Genomic DNA, 20,387 nt, shown 5'->3' on the forward strand with positions numbered 1-20,387 from the left:
ATCAGGGCTATAGGAACTACACTACAGTTTCAATTGACTCAGGTACGCAAATTTGAACAACTTCAGGGCAGCCCACTGGTTCTGGTGATCTAATGCCAACAATATTTGATCCCTTCCCCAATTGAGCACTGTCTAATAAAACAGCACATCTTGGTTTACTGTACTTGCTCATATTTGCTCTTTTTTGGGGGGGTATTTCACTCTCTCCACTTCACAAGCACTCTCGGACATCTCCTTGACTACATTCCTAGCATAATAGTTGCTACACATGCGTTTCTGGTGCTTGTATACCAAACGTCTTATTTTGGTCTCTTTTTCCTTCATGTTCTGCTTTTCCCACTTCTTCCATGCTAAATACCAGTATTGCTGCAACTGCATGATGACTAATCTACCCCGGAGCATCTCAAAGGGAGTTCTACAAGTGGTGTTGTGTGGAGTGGTGAAATATGACCATGGTTTGATTCCAAGGTCTGCCTCTATGAGAATATGAGACCCTAAAGCCATTTGAATCATTTTCTTGATTAGGCGATCAGCCCGTTCAACCTTCCCATTGCTTTGGGGGTGGCACAAGGATGACCTTACATGTTCTATGCCCTTTACCTTCAACAATGTAACCGGTTCTTGTAATACAAACAGCACTTCATTATCACAGACTAACTGAATTGGGAAGCCCTCCCACCAAAATAATTCCTTCTAAAAGTTTTATCACTTCTGATGTGGTGGGTTGTGACACAAATTTAACCTCAATTCACTTACTGAAGTCTACAATAACAATGGCATAACGCATTCCTAGGGGTAAAGTAATCATTGGTCCAATAAAGTCAATGCCAACCGTTATCCCGTACCCTCAGGCAGCTCTACGGATGACATAGGGCATCACTGGGTGGTCATAGTTTTATCCACTTTGGCATAGAAGGAACACTGGCAGACAAACATATCAACTTTGTGATCATGGTCAAGAGGCCTTTATGTACGATGGCTATCAGTCTTCACCTTAATGATGATGGAGCAATTAGGGATTCGTTAAGGGGAATGACTTCATCAACAATAGTGACGTTGTCTTATTTTACAATATGGTCTTAAAGTTTAGTTTAGTATTTTTTCTCGCAGCTATCCTTCAACTATGTACTTTTTTATTTTTGCAAACGCATTGTCATTCTAACGCTCACCATCCACTCTGGTTTGGTAATAGCGCCATTGGATTCTTCACAATCAATTAAGCATGCAACTAGCAAATCGTCTTTGTCGCCATCACAATCTGATTCACTATAACAGGGGGCTCGCGACAGTTAGTCCGCGGAAATATTCACTCACCTGAAATATGCTCCATCCCAAATCTGGTACTCTTGTAACTTGCATACCAATTTTGCTATTCTTGGGGTCGGTTTACTAGAACACTTTAATTCCAAAATACTGACCAACGGCTTGTGATCTGTGCATATGATTAATTTTTTGCAACAAAGAAAATGTTTAAACTTTGTAACCGCCCAAACACAGGCCAATAGCTCTTGTTCAATCACTAAATACTTTGACTCTGGATCACTCAACTTACGTGATGCACAGGCAATGCTTTTTTCCCCATTTCCTGTTTTCTGTCCAAGCACTGCCCCAACCTGATCTGGCTAGCATCTGAAATTACTATACTTTGCAATTTCTCAATGAATAACTGCTGCCAACTCAAGTTCTCTTTCATGCTCTGTTCACACTTTCTATCCCAAATAAATTCTGCATCTTTATCAATTTTCGAAGTGGTTCTACCTTTACGACATGATTTTGTATGAATTTAGAGTGAAATTCGCACATGACTAAATATTATGCAATTTCTTCCTTGTTGGATGGGGTTGGTGACTTTGAAATTGAAGATATCAAAGATGGCTTTGGCCTAACACCATGTTCATCAATGAGGTGTCCAAGGTACCCTACTGTTCTTCTGCAAAATGTACATTTGTCTATCTGTAATGTTAGACCACTGTAATAAAATAGAAATATTCTTCCTCTATTTTACTGTATATTAATATGTCATATTGAAATGACTTTACGCCGTCCATGCCTGAGAAAAGGTGGTTCATTACACGTTGGAAGACAGCAGACACTGTACACGGCCCAAAAGGCAGTCTGTGAAATTGGTAAGCTCCTTCGGGAATGATGAATGCTGTGTAATTTTTTTACCCTTCTTCCAATTGTATTGGATAGTAAGCTGCACTGAAGTCTAGCATTGTGAAGACGTTTGATTGGTCCAATGTCTTCATTTAATTTCTTAGAGGCAAGGGCTGAGAATCAGTTACTATATGGCAGTTAAGTTGGCGGTCAATGCATAAACAGATTGTGCAATTCTTTTTTTGCAATGACAACAGGCGATAGCCACTCTAATGCGTTGATTGGTTCTATTATTCCAATGTCACACCAATCCTTTAGAATGGCTTTGACTTCAGTGCAGGCTTAAACGTTGCTTGACAGGGTGCATGTTTGGTTTTAAGTCATCTCAAGTTTGAAATTCTTTAAGCATCCATGTTTTTCATTGAATACCCCCTGTATTCTTTGGGAATTGTTTTTAAATGGTCCTCTTGGATGCTAAACATATATGGAGGTTGGCATGGATTAATCAACATTCTCAGCTTCTGCTGTTCTAACCAGCAGAGGAAGGTGACATTGTAGTCTACTACGAAAACATTTGTTGAGGTACTTTTCTCCTTAAATGTCAAATCCGCGTTAAATACTCCTTCCAGTTTTATTTGGTGGCCCCCAAAGGCTTCTGGGATGATCCTGCTGGCTTGTAGTAGAGATTTGCATCCTAAGTTTTCGTAGGTGTTCTTTGACAGAATAGTGAATCTGGATCCAGTGTCCACTAGCATCTCCACACTTTCTCCATTTATGTGAAATTTGCACTTAGGTTGATTCTGAAGGTCTTCCTTGTTTATAATGGCCACAAGTAACACATTTCCCATCATTTCCCTGTTATTTAAGTCTTCCTCTGATATTGATTCTTCCACTTTGAAGACATTCTTCAAGGGAGAATGGTTGCCAACCTTAAGGAAATGTCCTGTCTTTCCACATCCCTTGCAGATTTTGCCTACAGCAGCAACTTTGCTAGATGCCAAGTGAGTACTGGACCGGCAACAGTAGCATGCCAGTTTATTGTTGAATGAATTTGAATTGGTCTTTTTGCTGTTCTTCTGAATAGATTTGTCGGCTTCTCCTTCTTTGTGAACTAGATTGACATCCGCATGATGGTTGTCAGGTATGTGCAGCAACTTCTCTCCCTTGGCAGACCTTTCAGTACTCTTTATAGTTGAGATCACCTTTCCAGGCTAGGGTTCAGATGACACAATAGGTGTTCTTGTGCTTTCAGGCAAGTGGTGCGAATTACCACCTGATTGCGTATCATTTCATCCATGTCTCTGACGAAGCATGTTGTGGCCAAAATCCACTGAGTCGCAAAGTAAGACTAAATTGATTCAATAGGTGCTTGATAGCTGTAGCAAAAAAACTGTACATTTCCATTATAAAACTCAGTGCTGTATAAAAATAATCATTCATCCTAGTTTGACTTGAATTAATACATCCCATTCTTGAACCACCTCTTTTTGAACAGGGGTTACATGATCAAACCACCTTCTTCCCTCTGCCCCCAGACAATTATACATCATGGCTTGTATCCTGGCTGGATCGTATTTCATCCCGTCTATAGCTTTCAAATGCTTTTCAAAGCATCTGACCCTTTGGGTCTAATTTTCTGCAGGTGGTCCTGGCTCTTCCAAAAAGGTGCTGGGCATTGCCACTGCATTCATTATGCCAGCTATGAGGCCACTAATCTGCAGGAATTACACTATTATAAATTAAGGTGCAACAACTGTCCAAGACTGATTAAGCATACAGTAATCTCTATGTAAGATTCCTTAGTATCACTATTGAGGATCTGGCTCCCTCCAGTATTCACTTGAAGCAAAACCTTTTAAAAAATGTCTGTGGATTAAATAGGTTAATCCACTCACAGTACAGTTTTTGAACTCCTACCAGGGGCCGGTCAAGGCGGGCGAAGGTGTTGTTTGCTCAAGACAGGGAGAGCCAAGGACCAGTGTAACTGTGTGACAGGAGGTACCAGAATTCGACAAACACTCCTCACACCTCGTCACGCCGGGGAGAAATTGAGATGGAAAGGATCCTGTAGAAGGCTATGGATGCTGCCTTGCTTCACTGTAACATAGTTTGGGAGAGCAGAAGGGAGATCGTAGCACAGAAACCCTGCAATCTTCACCAAAGAAACTATGTGGTAAAGAGGAGGTGAATTCAAGTAAAGTGCTTCTTTATTAGATCAATGTTTCTCAAAGAATGCCGGTTAGTGGCTGAACACACTCACACTTCCCTCAACATTCTTAAGCAGCTGTGACACACACACACACACACACACAAGGGTGGACGGGAGGATAAGGGGAAGATGAGATGCATGGGTTATATGACACAAAATAATACAGCATAGTGAAGGATGTTTAACTGGACATTACAGGGGCTAAAAACAACAACTATGGCACAATAAAAATGATTTAAACTGAATCACTGGAGCCAAGGAAGAGAGATGTTGTTAGCAGGCCCTTTATGCAGTTATTTTTACCCCCTTAAGATTGGCAGCCTGGGCCCGGCTTACCCATGCCAAAAGTTGGCCTTGGGCATGTGTTTTGCCTGTCTGTGGGTCTGTTTTAGGGGTTTACTGTTGATTTCCCAAATATTGCCAACAACATTGTCTGCAGCAAGCACACATGCATGCAGTCTCACATACCTTGCAAAGCACCTGTTCAGCACGTCTTTACAAGTTCAAAACTGCCCAAATTTACAAATCTAGTTTGTTTAGCTATCTGATTCACTAATGAGGGTGGGTCACTTATTTTGGTGCCCTGATCTATTTTCTGTTCCAGTCTATTCTGGAGGCTGTAATTATTTTGGATTTATTCAAATGATTTAATTCTCCCACCTAAGAACAAAATGCCCATCATTAGTCTCTTGGATACGCTTCATACTCTGAAAGTGCGCCTTCAGGGCACTGGAATCAATTTGGGGTTATTTCATATGGGTGATGATGGAAATGATAACGAGATTAACTCTTTCTTGGTGTACAGCTTTTCCCAACTATCTAGTGTTAGTCTTCTGACCAAGGGAGAGTATAGTCACTAGATGCTGGGTGACCATTGCACAAGCCAGAGGGAGAAACCCATAATGAAATGATCAATGAAGCACCACTGTTTTATTGTCTTGATCTTTCCCCAGTCAACGAGATGCAACAGAGTCACCTCAAAGTAACATGTGAAGTTTGGAAGGGCTAGTCCTCCTTTGTTCACTGAAAGATTGAGCTACCTGCCTTGGATTTCTTGCCACTCCAAATAAAGTTGTTAATAGTTCACCGAAATTGCCACCACAATGGGTCATTGGCTATCGGCAGCAGGATCACTAGGAAAATATGAAGAACTCTGAGGAGCACTGGCATAATCACTATTGCAATCCTCCCCCTCCAAGGGAAGTCGTCAGATGCCATTCCTACACATCTTTATTTAGCTTTCTAAGGAGTGGAAGATAATTTAGCGCCACCATTTGCGCAGCTTAGTGGTTTAAGTGTAATCCCAGGTAGGTGATAGCTTTTATAGGCCAGCGCACTGGGAAAAATGGCTACAAATTATTTCTCTGTTTCAGAGAGGAGTTGAAGAACACCGCCTCTGACTTAGTCATATTTATCTTAAATTGAGACAATGTCAGGTAACAGTGCAACTCTTCTAGCATGTCTGTCAGAGATTTGTAAGAGAGTTTTACCATGATACCACCTGCAAACACTGTCAATGTATGTGTCAGACCCAATTTGCACCCCCCACAATCTGGTCAGAAGTTTGAATACTATTTGTAAATGGTTGAAGAGTAATGGCATAAAGAAGTGGACACAGGTGAGAGTGCTACCTTGTGCCGCTTTTGATAGCAATATTAGAAGGCATTAATCCATTGACTATGATATGCGCTACAGGATTTTGGTAGATAGCAAGCAGCTATTTGCTGGATCGCAGACTGAAACCCAGCGCTTGACCAGCAGGGATATGTATGCCAGTTTCCCCTGTCAAATGACTGCTCTCGTCTAATGAAAATATTCTGACAGTTTTGCATGTTTAATAGGCTTTTTCTGTTACATGTCGTTTTTTTTTGGTTTTGTGTCCACTTTGATGCCTGGGAATAAATCCCAACTGGTCAGGGTGCACAAGTTTGGCAAAACCACTACAAGTCATGCAGGTAGGATGTCGATGAATGATGTGTCTAAGTTCAGTGAGGAAATAGGCATGTAGGGTCCACACTGGGTAAGGCCATTTGGTGTTACTGACCCTACAGCACCAAGCAGCATCTGCTTGCTGTCAAAGCACACATCCGCTTGCTTTTGAAGCAGACATCTATTACATCTTTTAATTGGAGACATAGCCACTGTTGTACTGATTACTGAATTGCACCATAATCTCTGCTAACAGAGAAGAGAACTGAACTGAAGGGTCCTGTGTCTTGGTAGGAAGACTCAGCATATATCTGTCTGTCCTGAAGTAACCAAAATACACTGAAGATAATGAGATGGTATTGAAGTAGAGTTTTTCCTGGTTTAAAAGGAGCGAATGTGCAGAAGAAATGAACAAGGCAGTTCAGTCTGTCCTTTTGCCTTTAAACAAAATAAAGAGGCAGGTATGAGCCAGTCATGCAAAAAGTAGAAAGACCCACATCATGCAAATATGCTATCAAAGGGGAAATTACATATAAGTAAATACTTTTGGAGAGGAAGCCAGACAGAAGTGCAGAACTGCAACCTGAACTGAGAAATTGTCTTCAGTCAGTAATATTGGGATGTCCCAGATTCAAGGCTGTCAATGTTCCAAAGTTGGGTCAACAGAAGAAGAGATTAAATGTTAGCATCTGGAACGTTCTTACTTGAAAGAATCTATTCATAGGATGAAGATTAAATACTGGCCTGAAATCCCCCAACTGCCTCTTGTACAGGACGGAACAGATAAAAACACTGAAATACACTTCTATAAGAACTGCTTCCACTGCTTATTTGTCGGGAAGTGTCTGAAACCCAGCCGGAAAGATTTAACCTTTCAATTGATATCTGGAAAAAGGTGTTTGGAAAAAAAATAATTCTTTTTTGGAACTTTCCGAAAGTGGATCGCAAAACCCTTCATTATGGTTTGAATCACTCAATTGTCTTTGATTGTAGATTGCTAGTAGTGGACAAGAGAATCATCATCTGTTGCTATGTTCACCTTCATACCACTGTCCAGCAGAAAGGGAAATAAGGGTACACAGTGCAAGCAAATCAGTCTTGGCTCTATCAAGCTCACTCGTATCATGATTCCGGCCTCTTTTGGAGCCATTTCTACAGAGTCACCTGGAAAACAAAGAGGTGGGTCTTGGTCAACAGCTTTACTTGGAGCCAAGCTAGTTTAATAGGCTCCCCAAAAGGAAAGATGTCTAGACATTTCCACCAGTGGAAGTCAATACTCAAGGTGAAAAAGTCAGAACAGAATTCTCTGGCGAATTGGTTGCACTGAGAACGGAACCTCATTACTTGATCTAGTTTTTGGCATGAGGAAAATACAGACACCTTTACCCCAAGCAAATGCAGAGGCAGAGCTCTATCTAGAATTACCCTGGAAGAAATAAAGTCACACTACATCAGATGGTGCCCAGCAAATCTTCCTAGGGAAAAACGTTTTCATAACCTAATGGTGTGCAGCACTGCTTCAACGCAGACATGAGCACAGGCTGCAAAGTGGCCATCAGGAACTGAAAATACAACTAAGACACAGCTCTGTGCATAAGGGCCAGACTTGCCAGTACCATTGTTCAAGTCTTTGTATGCTGCTCCTTTGGGATAAGGAGTGGAAACATCAGCAACCAAAAGTCTGCATATGAATTTTCTCATCAGTTTTCTGGATATACCACTGCAGAGTGGTACATTTATGTGTTTCAGCAGCCGGTCTGCCAATACTTGATGCAGCTAGTGGTGTGTTAAACAGCGTGACCATGCACACTGTGCATGAAATAACATTATGTAATAACTCTATATTAAAATTCAGTGGTTACTTACCATTATCTGAAGCAGAAGGAAGTTAATATGGTATACGATTTGGTGGATATGTAACGAAGCGAAGCCTCTAGGTGTGCATGTCCTAGACAGCCCCTTTAAATGTGTAACCTTTATTTTAAGACAAAGATATTGTAATACTCCGGCTGAATCATGACTTGATGTAACATTACCATTATTACTGGATATGTTGAGGAAACCCATCTTTGAAAGTGTTTCGCTTGTTATTCAGCTCTATTGTGGTTGCCCTGTATTGTCTTAGCTGCTACTTTTACAAGTTAGCTAGGCTCCATACACAGCTATCAAAAGAACAAACATGGTAAAACATAGTGAAGGGCAAATGACTCAACAGTTTCTAAAATTATAATGTATACTTCACAATACATGTCCTCCTGACACACATGCTAAACGAAGGAACATACTGCTATGTAAATTGTAATGCACTTTAATTTGTAACTTCTGATTGGAAAATGCCAACAGTATTATATTCACTGTATAAAAGTAACCTGGTATCAAGCCATTTGGTTAAGTTACACTCTAATTATTGGGGACAATAATAAGCATTAATACATATATTTTCTCTCTATACTAAACTGTAGCATTTCAACATCATTAGATATTTTAGTTAGTCTGGAACGAAATTCACTTCACACTTGGCAATTGCTTTACTCTTCATCTGTAACTTCATGTGGCTCTTGTGCAAAACAGAGGGTTGGTGGAAGGGATGCTCTAGGTCTGGCTGGAACCGACATGTCAGTGAATAGCTTTACTATCTCCTATCTTTCATAGTTTAAGTAAAAGCAGACTTCCTGGTGCACTTTCCTTTGTAGGCGAGAGGGATGAACCAGGAGGGGCATACGTGGAGTTGCTGATGCGGAGGAAAGCTCCACATTGGCAAGTCTTGGTATTTAGGCACATGGAACTCTGGGAAGGCTTTGTTGCCACAAGACACCTTCCTAGAAAAGAAGTGTGTCACTTTGCTGTCAATCAAATAAGCGGGGGAGTTTTGTAATTTATTGATTTTAGGATGACTACCAAAAGTAAACAGATGTATCAAGTAAAACATTTCCCTGGAGTGACTGCACTTAGAAAACCAACTGGAAATGAAGAAATGCAGAAGACTTGTCTTCTTGCCTGCACAGAATCCATGTTAGTCTACTAGAGTAATTGTGAGAGACGTTTCTATCTCCGTCTTGAACTACTGCCTCAAACACCATTCTCCGCAACTGATAACTCCAGTATTGTACCTAGATGGTTACAGGGTCATCTAAACCTTTCTCCTGGTAAGATTCTGCCTGCTGGAGGAACTCATCCTAGATGCATGGGTGCAATGGAGCGGACAACAGCCTATCTGCGTATCGTAGCCTGAATGCTGAGGGGACTGTGGCGAGCCTGTGACAAATGGAGCTGCTTAGAGACAACTACTATGTGGGGCTTGGTTAATGGGAACTAGCACTTAAGAAACCTCTAAATTGGACAGTTGATTTTGAAAATTAGCTTTGACAATTGCATTATCTGAACCACAAGAATCTGTATCAAGCTGGTGTTCAAGCCAAAGCCCGGGTGGCAAAACCTTCATCAAGTCACAAGAGGCACCTGCCGGGTCCAAAACTTAGAAAAGGATTGCCTAAAGCCCGAGTCTTCGAGACATACGCACCGAAAATCTATCTCAATTCAACCAGCCACCTCTTGGAATCTGACTCACTGCTTGACACTCCTTTACTGGAGCTCTTTGGAATGGGGATTCAGCAACTACAACGCTACCTTTGATCACTAAGGGTTCAACTTCTTCAAGTCCCAGCATGAAAGCCTCATTTTACACCATCAAGCCAGCTCACAATTACCTCGAGTCTGCTTCAATGATTAGACACATTGAGGTTTACTGTGTGTATTTGAATTTCGAATGCACTCTGAACTAAACTCAAATGCTGGACAACTTTGACCATCATGACTTGTTTTTATTCTTGATTTTTGTTATACTCCGACAACACTCATTCTTCAAGTGCATGACCTGGCTTGTTTTGATAAATTGTTACCTTTATTAATAACATGGTTTGAACCTTTACAATTTTCTATATCTTAACTAAACTGCTGTTTGAGCAGCTGTGGTACACATGTCACAGGTACGGCTGTTGTGGAAAGCCTTGCCTCTTGAACCAAACTACCAACAGTGGGCCAAAGATTTTTTGGGAAAAACCTAGTTAACTCTTTTGGTCAGAATGCCTAGGCCTTGCGAGGGCTCATTAAAGCTCACATAAAAAAGTGATGTTGTGAATGTGAAACCTCTTCCCCAGAGCTAAACATTCCAATTTCCTACTACAAAAAAAATACATTTTCTCTAACTCTCAAACACGCATCCGTATGGCACAGTTTATAAACTGCGGACTGAAGACCAGATTATTGCTCTGCAGAACTTCACAGTAGCTTCTTACTGTCACTTAAAATGAGGGAATCTTTACACATTACCTCTAAAATAATAAGCCAAAACAATGCAGGTTGCATGTGCAAGAGATAGTGTCACACTGGAGCAGGTGGCAGCTACCAATTTGAAACCGATCGCATTAAGGATTCACAGTCAGCATACAGATTACTTCACCCCCTCAAAGGTCTGTAGTAGTTTGCCTGCCTTGTAAAAGAACATCATGTGGGGTGTCTTTTGCCACATGGATTACGCTTCACCTCCCCCACCCAAATCATAAACATCTAGCCAGCCACTAGACAGTGGATGGATTAGCAACCCCATGAAGGTAGTGGAGTTGAATTATGAAACCTATCAAATTGAAACCATGTGCCAGATTCTTGCTGAAGTTATCCCTGACATTTTATGTGGACGTTTTGTCACACCGGAGCCACTAAAACTGGGGAAAAAACGTGGCGTGCCTGCATCTCATTGCAATTTTCACCTTCATTACTCATTTTTCTTTGAAACCGGAGTTTATATCTCTTTCAAACCAGATTGTATCAGAAAACATTGTGGGGAAAAAAACGTATTTAATTGTTTTAACTGGTTTCAACTACAAGTTAAAAAATTACATTTCTGACTTCTGAAACAAGGATCTGTTACACATGATCCTGGTTCTTAAGATACGGGACAAAAACTGAAAAATGTTACTGTCTTAGGCAAGGAAGGCGTAGCATATATGCAAGATCCCTCAGTATGGGCAGTGGACAAGAGAAAATTGTTTCAAGATCACAAAATCGAAGCATCAAAACTGGACAAAGGTGCACTGAGTTTTCTGGTGTCCATGTGCATCAGCAATGATGGAGGGGATATTAGCTTATCATTTATTTTAAAAGTCTCTGCTTTCCTTCCAACAGAGTACTGAATTGTGTGGTTGCATTAATAGCACTTCTTGGGAGAAAAAACCTTTTTAAAGAAAAGAAATGCCATTTGCTGCCCCATTCACTTTAACCCAAGCAATAACACTGATCTGGCCCTACACATTAATGTGCACAAAGCACGTAAAAATCACACTAACTTCAACCAAGAGTTTACAGGACGTTTAGTTAGTGGTAGGTACTATCCAAAAAACACAATGTTGAATGTGAAAGCTCTGTTATCGTCTGACTATACTATGTAAAAAAGGAACATATCTGTTTTTACTCAGTACTTAACCTGAAGCAAGACAATACACATTAATGTATAGCAAGATACAATCTGCAATGATGAGTCGAGATGTTATAAAAAATTGTTTGTTTGCTATACATACCTTCAACATCAGTAAATCTTGTTTTTTAAATTTTTTAAAGGCATATACTTACACCACATACTGACATTTTCAGTCAATCATTACTCGTTGTTTTGTACAAACTTTTAAATAAAAAGTGGCCATATATCTTTCAAGCCTTAATAATTCCCCAATTTCGATATGTGATCATCAATATACACTTTTTTAATTGTATCCGTCTTGTACAACAAACACTACATACTTCAAACTGTCTATTTCAGAGCACCGTGAAAACCGTTACTGGAAAACCAGGAGACAGTGGGGTGGCAGAGATGAGGTGAAACAAGCAGAGATATTAGTCAGAAGAAAACTGAATCATTCAATAGAAATCACTATATATCATGATCAAGTTACAATATCTGTCTGGACGTTCAACGAGGATGGTAAAGAACACAGATATTAAGATGCAGGGGTTGTGAGGGGAAGTTATCCTGAAAGTATTAAACTCGTTTCCCTGAGAGATTAAAAAACAGGCCACAAAGAGAATGGATTGTGTATTCCATCGGACATCCATTTGTAACCCTGGGAAACAAATGTAAATCTAGTCAAGGATGCAGTGACTCATTCTTCGAAGTAGCTACAGCTGAACGCTTACAACTGCATAACAGTGAAAAAAGAGTACATCTTGGCATGCTACAAATGAGACAAGGCTTTACATTTTTGCGATCTCAAATAACAAGCATGTCTCATTTGCCCTTGCCATTTCAGTTCAGGATTCACAGATACCTACTCACCTCTACTATCATCTTGACAGTGGGCAATGTTGTTGCGATGTTCTGTGGATGAGGCGGCCGAACAGTGATTGGTACACAGCCCGCATACAGGCAACCATAAAATGCTGCTATCAGGTCTATTCCTGCATGAAGGACAGAGCACACAGCATCAATTGAAAATCTCAAAGGCATTGAATCAGGGGCACATGTATCAACAGACGCAGTAGGCGGAGGTCACTTAGAGGAGAGGTAAATTAAAAGATATGCTTGATGCCCATGGTCTGGATCCATCTCAGATAATATGCTGCCAGGGTTTGTCCAGCTTTACTTTCAGCAATCAGAAATTGAGTAAATCAATAAAGTGTGCCTTGAAGGAATTACACAATGCACTGGTAGCCCGTATACCCGTTATATGCGTATTAAGTACAGATTTACGCCACGCTAAAAAGCAAGTTTGCATTACAATTTGAAAAGATAGCAGTCATATTTATTGATTTCTTGAATGCGGCTTTATATAAAGATTCAAACTTTGTTAGCAATTGAAAAAATTCACATTAAACATCCTCATATGTTCTTAGTAAAGGAGAAGGCCATATCCACACTGACATTTTCTAAATCGTCTTGTTCTAATTTAAAAAAAATGTTGATTTCTCATTACTAACATCTATGTATATTAACAGTATCTGAAGTATCAGATCCCCACAAAATAGTATCTAAAGCAATTGCAATGTGATGAGTGTGATTAAAAAAGCTTAGAAAAGTAGGCTGAAGGGGCCCAATGTACTATGGGCAGTTGACAAACCAGGATGTGTAAATTGCACGCAACTGGTATGTGAACTGACCTTCATCTTGCAGCATTACTGAGGCATTAAGGAGTCATATTGCAAAATATATATTCCTAGAGAGTCACAGCACCTCATACCTCAGGAATTATAGCAGCTGGTCACATTTTTAAATCCACTACAAATGGATGGAAATCAGGGATGGAAGCCTGCGAATGAAAACAGACCTCCATCTCTGTGTTCATATTATCAGCAAGTCCACTTTTTTGATAAGTGTCCTCTAAAGGGATAGAAATTTAAAAATAAAAAATAAAGAAACAGCAACATCTTGGGCAGTCACTGGGGGGAGCATGCAATAGACCCCAAGGACTACTTTCTGCTCCCAGTAGACCGCCACAAACGGAAGGCTGGTAACTGATGAATGCTTTGCACGATGGATAGACACCCCTTTCAAACAGATTCAGAAAGGGTTGAAATATCCTTTTTTTAAAGCCTGAAATAATTTTCCGACTCGCAAAACGTTTTATAGATTGCAAATGCACTGTATTTGTGATTCACAACCTCTGCGACTGCAAAATACTTTTATTACATGGGGCGAAAAATTCCAACATGCAACAGTTTACTGAGACGTAGCAGACTGAAGCTCCTTACCTGGAGGATACACCAAAGCAACATGATCGCCATCTTGCAAATGCCCCCTTTCCATCAACATGACTGCAATCTTTTCAGCTCGCTTATGTAGCTGGACGCAGGTGAGAGAGTTTGCAATTGTACCCTGAACATCGAACACAGAAAAAAACTGTGCCTTAATTACAATGCCATTCAAACTTTTTCTCAACAATAATTATGTTATGCTACTATACAGTTGTGGCGATTCTTCCATCCGCAAAAGAACAATGTACAGGGATCATCACATTCAAAAACCTCAATTTGCAAATTAGAATCTGGGGATTTTTGAACCTCTATTAAAACACCTAATGAAGAAAAGCACTGATAATATTGGTTTTGACACTAAAATTACAAATGTGTAACACCGTAGCAAAGTCTGTTCAAAAGTATTGATCTACAGCACAAGCGTCCAATGCAGTGCCAGGAGGGACCTAAACCCATGCCCAATTTTCGGGTTATCCACACAATATATTTTGCCATCCAAATGTGGCCCAAGAATACATTATTTGGAGGAAGTGTATTAATGAACTTGCATTCATACACATTTTACTACAGAGCAAAGGGCAAAGTCCATGTTATGACCACGTTACAGAAAATCTGACAGGAGAAAAAGCTTCAGTATAAGTCCTCAAAGATTTCATGTTGGAATCATACTGTTCAAGGAATAATCTAAACTAACAGTGATGAGGCCTCTTCAATGTGATTTTACCTTAATGAACAAATGTAGCCTCTTGCATCTTGGCTTCAATAAGCAGATGTGCAGAGTATAACATGCAATTTATGTCGAATGACCCACTTGAGTTTTTGCTTCATGTGAGAGAGAGAGGTGGAGGTGTGTATTTTCATTCACTGAAAAAAGCTAACGATTTAAGTGACGTCATAGTTGGGTATGGAAATATCTTATTTTACATTAAAAAAACTAATATTTACTGTAACAAACAAAGGTTAAAGGGACGTTATAATTAAGTGAAAATGTAAGTTAAAACATACAATTTTAAATGCACACAACCACTGAAGATCACCAAATATAGTTATCTCAAGTAACCTAATTTAACTATAACTCATGCCCACACCATGAACAGTGTTGGGATCAATGGTTTGATGTCAGATGTTGCAGTGATGCTATCAATAATGTCATCGAACATGTTATGAGCAGTCATTAGCAATGTATGGCAGGGCCCCAGACCTTGGGTGGGAGAGTATCCCTACCATGCCCCCTTATATCCCTTCATAATTATTTCCAGGCCTGGACACTCAGTCCCTGAGTCCTAAAATGGCTGCCGCCAAATCTCTGTTGATGTGGTGGCAGCCAATCAGATCTTAAGTGGTGTGAAATATACAACATTTTTTGCCTAAATTTCTCAAAAGTGACTGAACTGATTTATACCATATTACAAAAAGCACCCTTTCTAGCCCAAGATCTAGCTTTCTGCCAAATTTCCAATGGGAAAAACACGTTTTAGATATCCCATTTTTCTCGGCTCCTCCTTGACAGATCACCCCAAAACCTTCCAGGAAGGAGCATTAGGTGGATGAGACTTTTTTTGTAGAGTTTCATGAAGAGTCGTCAAACAACACAAAAGTTGGAAGCAAACCACAAACGTTTTTCCTATGGCAACACAGATCTTATTATAACTACCCAAGCGTGACAGCTTTATGGATAGAGTGCTACATAAATCTATTGGGGACGTTATAGTCACGCTTAAATTTCACACGCACTAAACCATAGAAATTCAGCAGTTAGTTACCTGAGCAAATTATCACTTACGTCCTCACAATGCACTGCTTATGACCTCATATATTACATCACTCATAACATGGTCAGTGACATCACTAATGACATCTCAAATTGTGGCAATGTGATTTTTACTCATGCGTCTTCTTCCAGAAATCGGTGAAATTCTTGAATTCTCCTATAGAGAAGATGATGAGACTACAAAGAGGTGAATCTCTACCAAAAAAGGGTACTTCCTCTTAACTGTATACAAGAAGTGCTTCTTTGTTTGGTGGAGATGTTCTCAATTCATTGCATCAATGAGGCATCAACAAAATAGTCAGGAAACTAGCTGGGTGACCTTTTGGTAAGCTGTCCATCATACTAGCAAAAGTTGGGAAGACCTTTGCATACTCATCCCTGCCAAGTGCCATGTATCAGAGGTTAGACTAACACATTTTAGTGCTGTGTCCGCATCACTGCACTAAAATCCATTAGTCACATATAGCCCGATGGACCTCATAAATGTTGAACGAGGCGCTGTAGGAATAATTATCAGCCTGGTCGCGCTTGGATTTGGTGTTTACTGCTACCTGCTCCAGGCAATTCACTCAGCCCTGCAGGCCTGGACATGTTGCTATGGTAACAGAAGTTTGAAGTGTGTCACTCTGATACAAAATTAGTTGTCTTTCTGTAGCAGCACACAGGTTTCATGGTTTACTGTGGTGATGCCTGGCATCTCTGGGACATGTGGATCAGAAGCAGCACGGCATACACTACCAAGAAGAAATTCCCAGGAGAGAGACACCTTTCACTGCTCAGAATCATTCATCGACCCCCACAGTCTGGCCGCTGCAAATCAGAGGATGCACGGATGGTGACGGCTGCGTGTGTTAACACATGTTCCCACCTTAATGTTCCAGGCACTTGAGAAACTGGGCCCTTCTGTTTATAGTCTATTTTAAATGATGAAGTGGAGGGCTGCAAGGGCCAAGCAGGGCACACAATGCACAGAAACTCACAGGTACGGCAGGAAGGGAGCTGTGAGGTCCTCTCTTTCCGCAAGCTTAGGTAATTATGCAGCAGCTGTTAATACTCTCCTTACTACTGTCACTGATTTCTACTTTTAGAATAGGCTTTTTTGTCTTTCCTTTAGAACTACTTTAAAAGTTGAAAACAGCATCTGTCTGTATGTGTTGTGGATAAGCGCAAGCTTTGTAGCGGATCACCATGGTGCAAATCAGTAAGTTGAGGCAATCGTTTAATAGAGGACAGTTCAGGGAGTTATAGAGGCAATCTGGGTTTCAAATGGGGAGAGGATGTGGCATTACGGTCAAAGATGATGAGTTTGGAAGTGGAAAACCAGGGTGGAGTCCCGGAACCAGCTCACCATCCTGTGCAAGTCACTACATCTCTATGTAACAAAAAAACTAAATGAATCTGGCCGTGTTTTATCCTACTGGTTCTCGCAAAAAGTGCTCTAATGTCCTTGGGCAGAGTTTGTGCTTCATAAAACTGCAAAAATCTAAAATTCTCCAAATATTCTATATATTAAAATATTAAGATTAAAAAAGGATAAGGCTTTATTTAAACAATTTGGTGATTTGTTATAGTGGGAATGGATCAGTGGAAAAGTACTCACTTGTTGAACTGCTATGTAAACACATCATTGCTTGAAATAACACTAAATTGGCTGTCAGCTATTTGTGCTCCACACATTCAATCAATCAATCAATCAATCAATTTGTATAGCGCGCTACTCACCCAGTAGGGTCTCAAGGCGCTGGGGGGAGGGGTTCGTTACTGCTCGAAAAGCCAGGTCTTGAGTTGTTTCTTGAAGGAGAGGTGGTCCTGGGTCAGCCGTAGGTGGATGGGGAGGGAGTTCCATGTCTTGGCCGCCAGGTAGAAGGATCTTCCTCCAGCGGTGGCTCTGCGAATGCGTGGTAGGCCGGCGAGGCTGGCCGATCGTAGCTGGCGGGTGGGTGTGTAGAAGGTGAGGCGGCTGTTGAGGTACTTCGGGCCCATATCGTGGAGAGCCTTGTGTGCGTGGGTGAGGAGTCTGAACGTGATCCTCTTGTTGACGGGGAGCCAGTGCAGGTCTCTCAGGTGGGTAAAGATGTGGCTGCGGCGAGGGATGTCCAGGATGAGTCGTGCGGAGGCGTTCTGTATGCGCTGGAGTCTTTTCTGTAGTTTGGCAGTGGTTCCCGCGTAGAGGGTGTTCCCGTAGCCCAGTCGGCTGGTGACGAGTGCCTGGGTGACTGTCTTCCTGGTTTCGGTAGGGATCCATCGGAAGATCTTACGGAGCATGCGCAGGGTGTTGGAAGCACGGTGACGATACGGCGTTGACTTGTCTGGTCATCGAGAGGGCTGGTCATCGAGAGGGAGGAGTCCAGGATGAAGCCCAGGTTACGTGCGTGGTCCGTTGGCTTGGGGGTGGTGCCCAGGGCAGGGGGCCACCAGGAGTCGTCCCAGGCGGAGGGCGATGATCCAAGGATGAGGACTTCCGTCTTGTCTGAGTTCAGTTTCAAGCGGCTGTTCTTCATCCACTCGGCGACGTCTTTCATCCCTTCGTGTAGGCTGGCTCTGGCGGTGGCGGGGTCGTTGGTGAGGGAGAGGATCAGCTGGGTGTCGTCGGCGTAGGAGATGATGTTAAGGTTGTGTTGGCGTGCGATGGCTGCGAGGGGGCTCATGTAGACGTTGAAGAGGGTGGGGCTGAGAGGATCCTTGTGGTACGCCGCAGATGACTTCGGTGGCCTCGGATCTGAACGGGGGGAGGCGGACTCTCTGGGTTCTTCCAGCGAGGAACGAGATGATCCACTCCAAGGCCTTCCCTTGGATTCCGATGTTGCTGAGGCGCTGTACTAGGGTGCAGTGGCAGACGGTGTCGAATGCTGCAGAGAGGTCCAGGAGGATGAGGGCCGCTGTTTCCCCGTTGTCGAGCAGGGATCTGATGTCGTCGGTGGCTGCGATGAGGGCGGTCTCGGTGCTGTGGTTGGCTCGGAAGCCGGACTGCGAAGGGTCGAGGGATCCGTTTGTCTCGAGGAAGGTGGCGAGCTGTTAGTTGACGGTCTTCTCGATGACTTTGGCAGGAAAAGGGAGGAGCGAGATGGGGCGGACGTTCTTGAGGTCGGTGGGGTCCGCTGTCAGTTTCTTCAGGAGGGCGCTGAGCTCGGCGTGCTTCCAGCTCTCCGGGAAGGTGGCGGTGCTGAAGGAGATGTTGATGATGTCCCGGAGTTGGGGTGCGATGATGGAGTCGGCCTTGTTGAAGACGTGGTGGGGGCAGGGGTCGGTTGGTGATCCAGAGTGGATGGTGTTCATCGTGCGGGTGGTGTCTTCGGTGCTGATCGGGGTCCAGTTGCAGAGGGTGGTGGTGGGGGGCGTTGGTTCGGTTGTTGAGTGCGTGGTCTGTGCGCCGAAGCTGTTGTGTATGTCGGCGATCTTGCGGTGGAAGAATGTGGCGAGTGAGTCGCAGAGGTCTTGCGAGGGTGTGATGTCGTTGTTTCCGGCGTTGGGGTTGAAGAACTCTTTGACGATGTTGAAGAGTTCCTTGCTGTTGTGGGTGTTGTTGTCCAGTCGTTCTTTGAATGTTGTCCTTTTGGTGGTGCGGATCAGCTGGTGGTGTTTGCGGGTGGCGTTCTTGAGGGCAGTCATGTTTTCTGTGGTCTGGTCGTGGCGCCAGGCTTTTTCAAGGGTGCAGCAGTTTTTCTTGGATGTTTTGAGTTCGTCGGTGAACCAGGAGGCTTTCTTGCTGCCGGGTCTGCTGGGAGGGTTCTTCAGTGGTGCGAGATCGTCGGCGCAGTTGGTGAGCCACTGTGTGAAGGTGCGGGCTGCTTCGTTGGGGTCCGTTGCGTTGGCGGGAGGGTTCTGGCTGAGGGAGGTGGTGAGCTGGTCGGCGGTGATCTTGCTCCAGCTCCTGCGAGGAACCTGTTGATGGTGGTGGTGGGTCGTGGTTCTTCTGAAGCTGAAGTGGACGCAGCTGTGATCCGTCCAATGAAGTCCGGTGGAGTGGCTGAAGGAGATGTGCTTGCTGGAGGAGAAGATGGGGTCGAGCGTGTGGCCGGCGTAGTGGGTGGGGGTGTTCACCAGTTGCTTGAGTCCGAGGTTGGCGAGGTTGTCCAGCAGGGTGGTGGTGTTGGTGTCGTTGTTTTTCTCCAGGCGGAAGTTGAGGTCCCCTAGGAGGATGTAGTCAGCGGAGGGGAGGGCGTGCGGGCTGATTAAGTCTGCGATGTCTTCGCTGAATTGTGTGCGTGGTCCCGGTGGTCTGTAGATGAGGGTGCCTCGGAGGGTGGTCTTAGGGTCGGTCGGTGTGTATCTGGAAGTGGTGGTGCTCGGCAGGTGAAGGTGTCGTCGGAGTTGGTCGTGATAAGGATAGTGTTCCTGTGGACGATGGCGATGCCTCCTCCGGTCTGGTTGACGTGGTCCCTCCGGGTGATCTTGTATCCGTCCGGGATGGCTATGGCGATGTCGGGCGCTGAGGAGGCGTTCATCCAGGTTTCCGTGAGGAAGGCGACGTCTGGTGATGTTGTGTCGAGCAGGTTCCAGAGTTCGACAGCGTGTCTGTGGACGGAGCGGGTGTTGAGCAGGATGCACTCGAGGTGGTTGTTGCTGGTGCCTGGCCTTTCGGGTGCGGTGCAGGTCCGGAGGCAGGTGAACTTGCAGGTTTGGCAGTTGAAGGGTCCGTGG

General features: G+C 43.1%; 1 protein-coding gene across 9 annotated transcripts in view; it reads right to left on the reverse strand.

Annotated features, from left to right (window-relative positions):
- The window catches only part of DIP2C (DIP2 acetate--CoA ligase C (putative)), a 1,026,208-nt gene that overhangs the window by 118,005 nt on the left and 887,816 nt on the right, over nucleotides 1-20,387 (reverse strand). For 7 of the 9 annotated variants that reach the window (XM_078663289.1, XM_078663288.1, XM_078663285.1 and 4 more), the window contains 2 exons: nucleotides 13,973-14,120; nucleotides 12,561-12,682 (listed from right to left, as the gene is read on the reverse strand). In XM_078663289.1, coding sequence (XP_078519415.1) covers nucleotides 12,561-12,682; nucleotides 13,973-14,120 — 270 coding nt within the window. The remainder of the gene's footprint in view (nucleotides 1-12,560; nucleotides 12,683-13,972; nucleotides 14,121-20,387) is intronic. The other 2 variants (XM_078663292.1, XM_078663286.1) reach the window with 1 other exon arrangement.

This window comes from Lissotriton helveticus, chromosome 10 (assembly GCF_964261635.1).
Source record: "Lissotriton helveticus chromosome 10, aLisHel1.1, whole genome shotgun sequence".
Taxonomy (NCBI): Eukaryota; Metazoa; Chordata; class Amphibia; order Caudata; family Salamandridae; genus Lissotriton; species Lissotriton helveticus.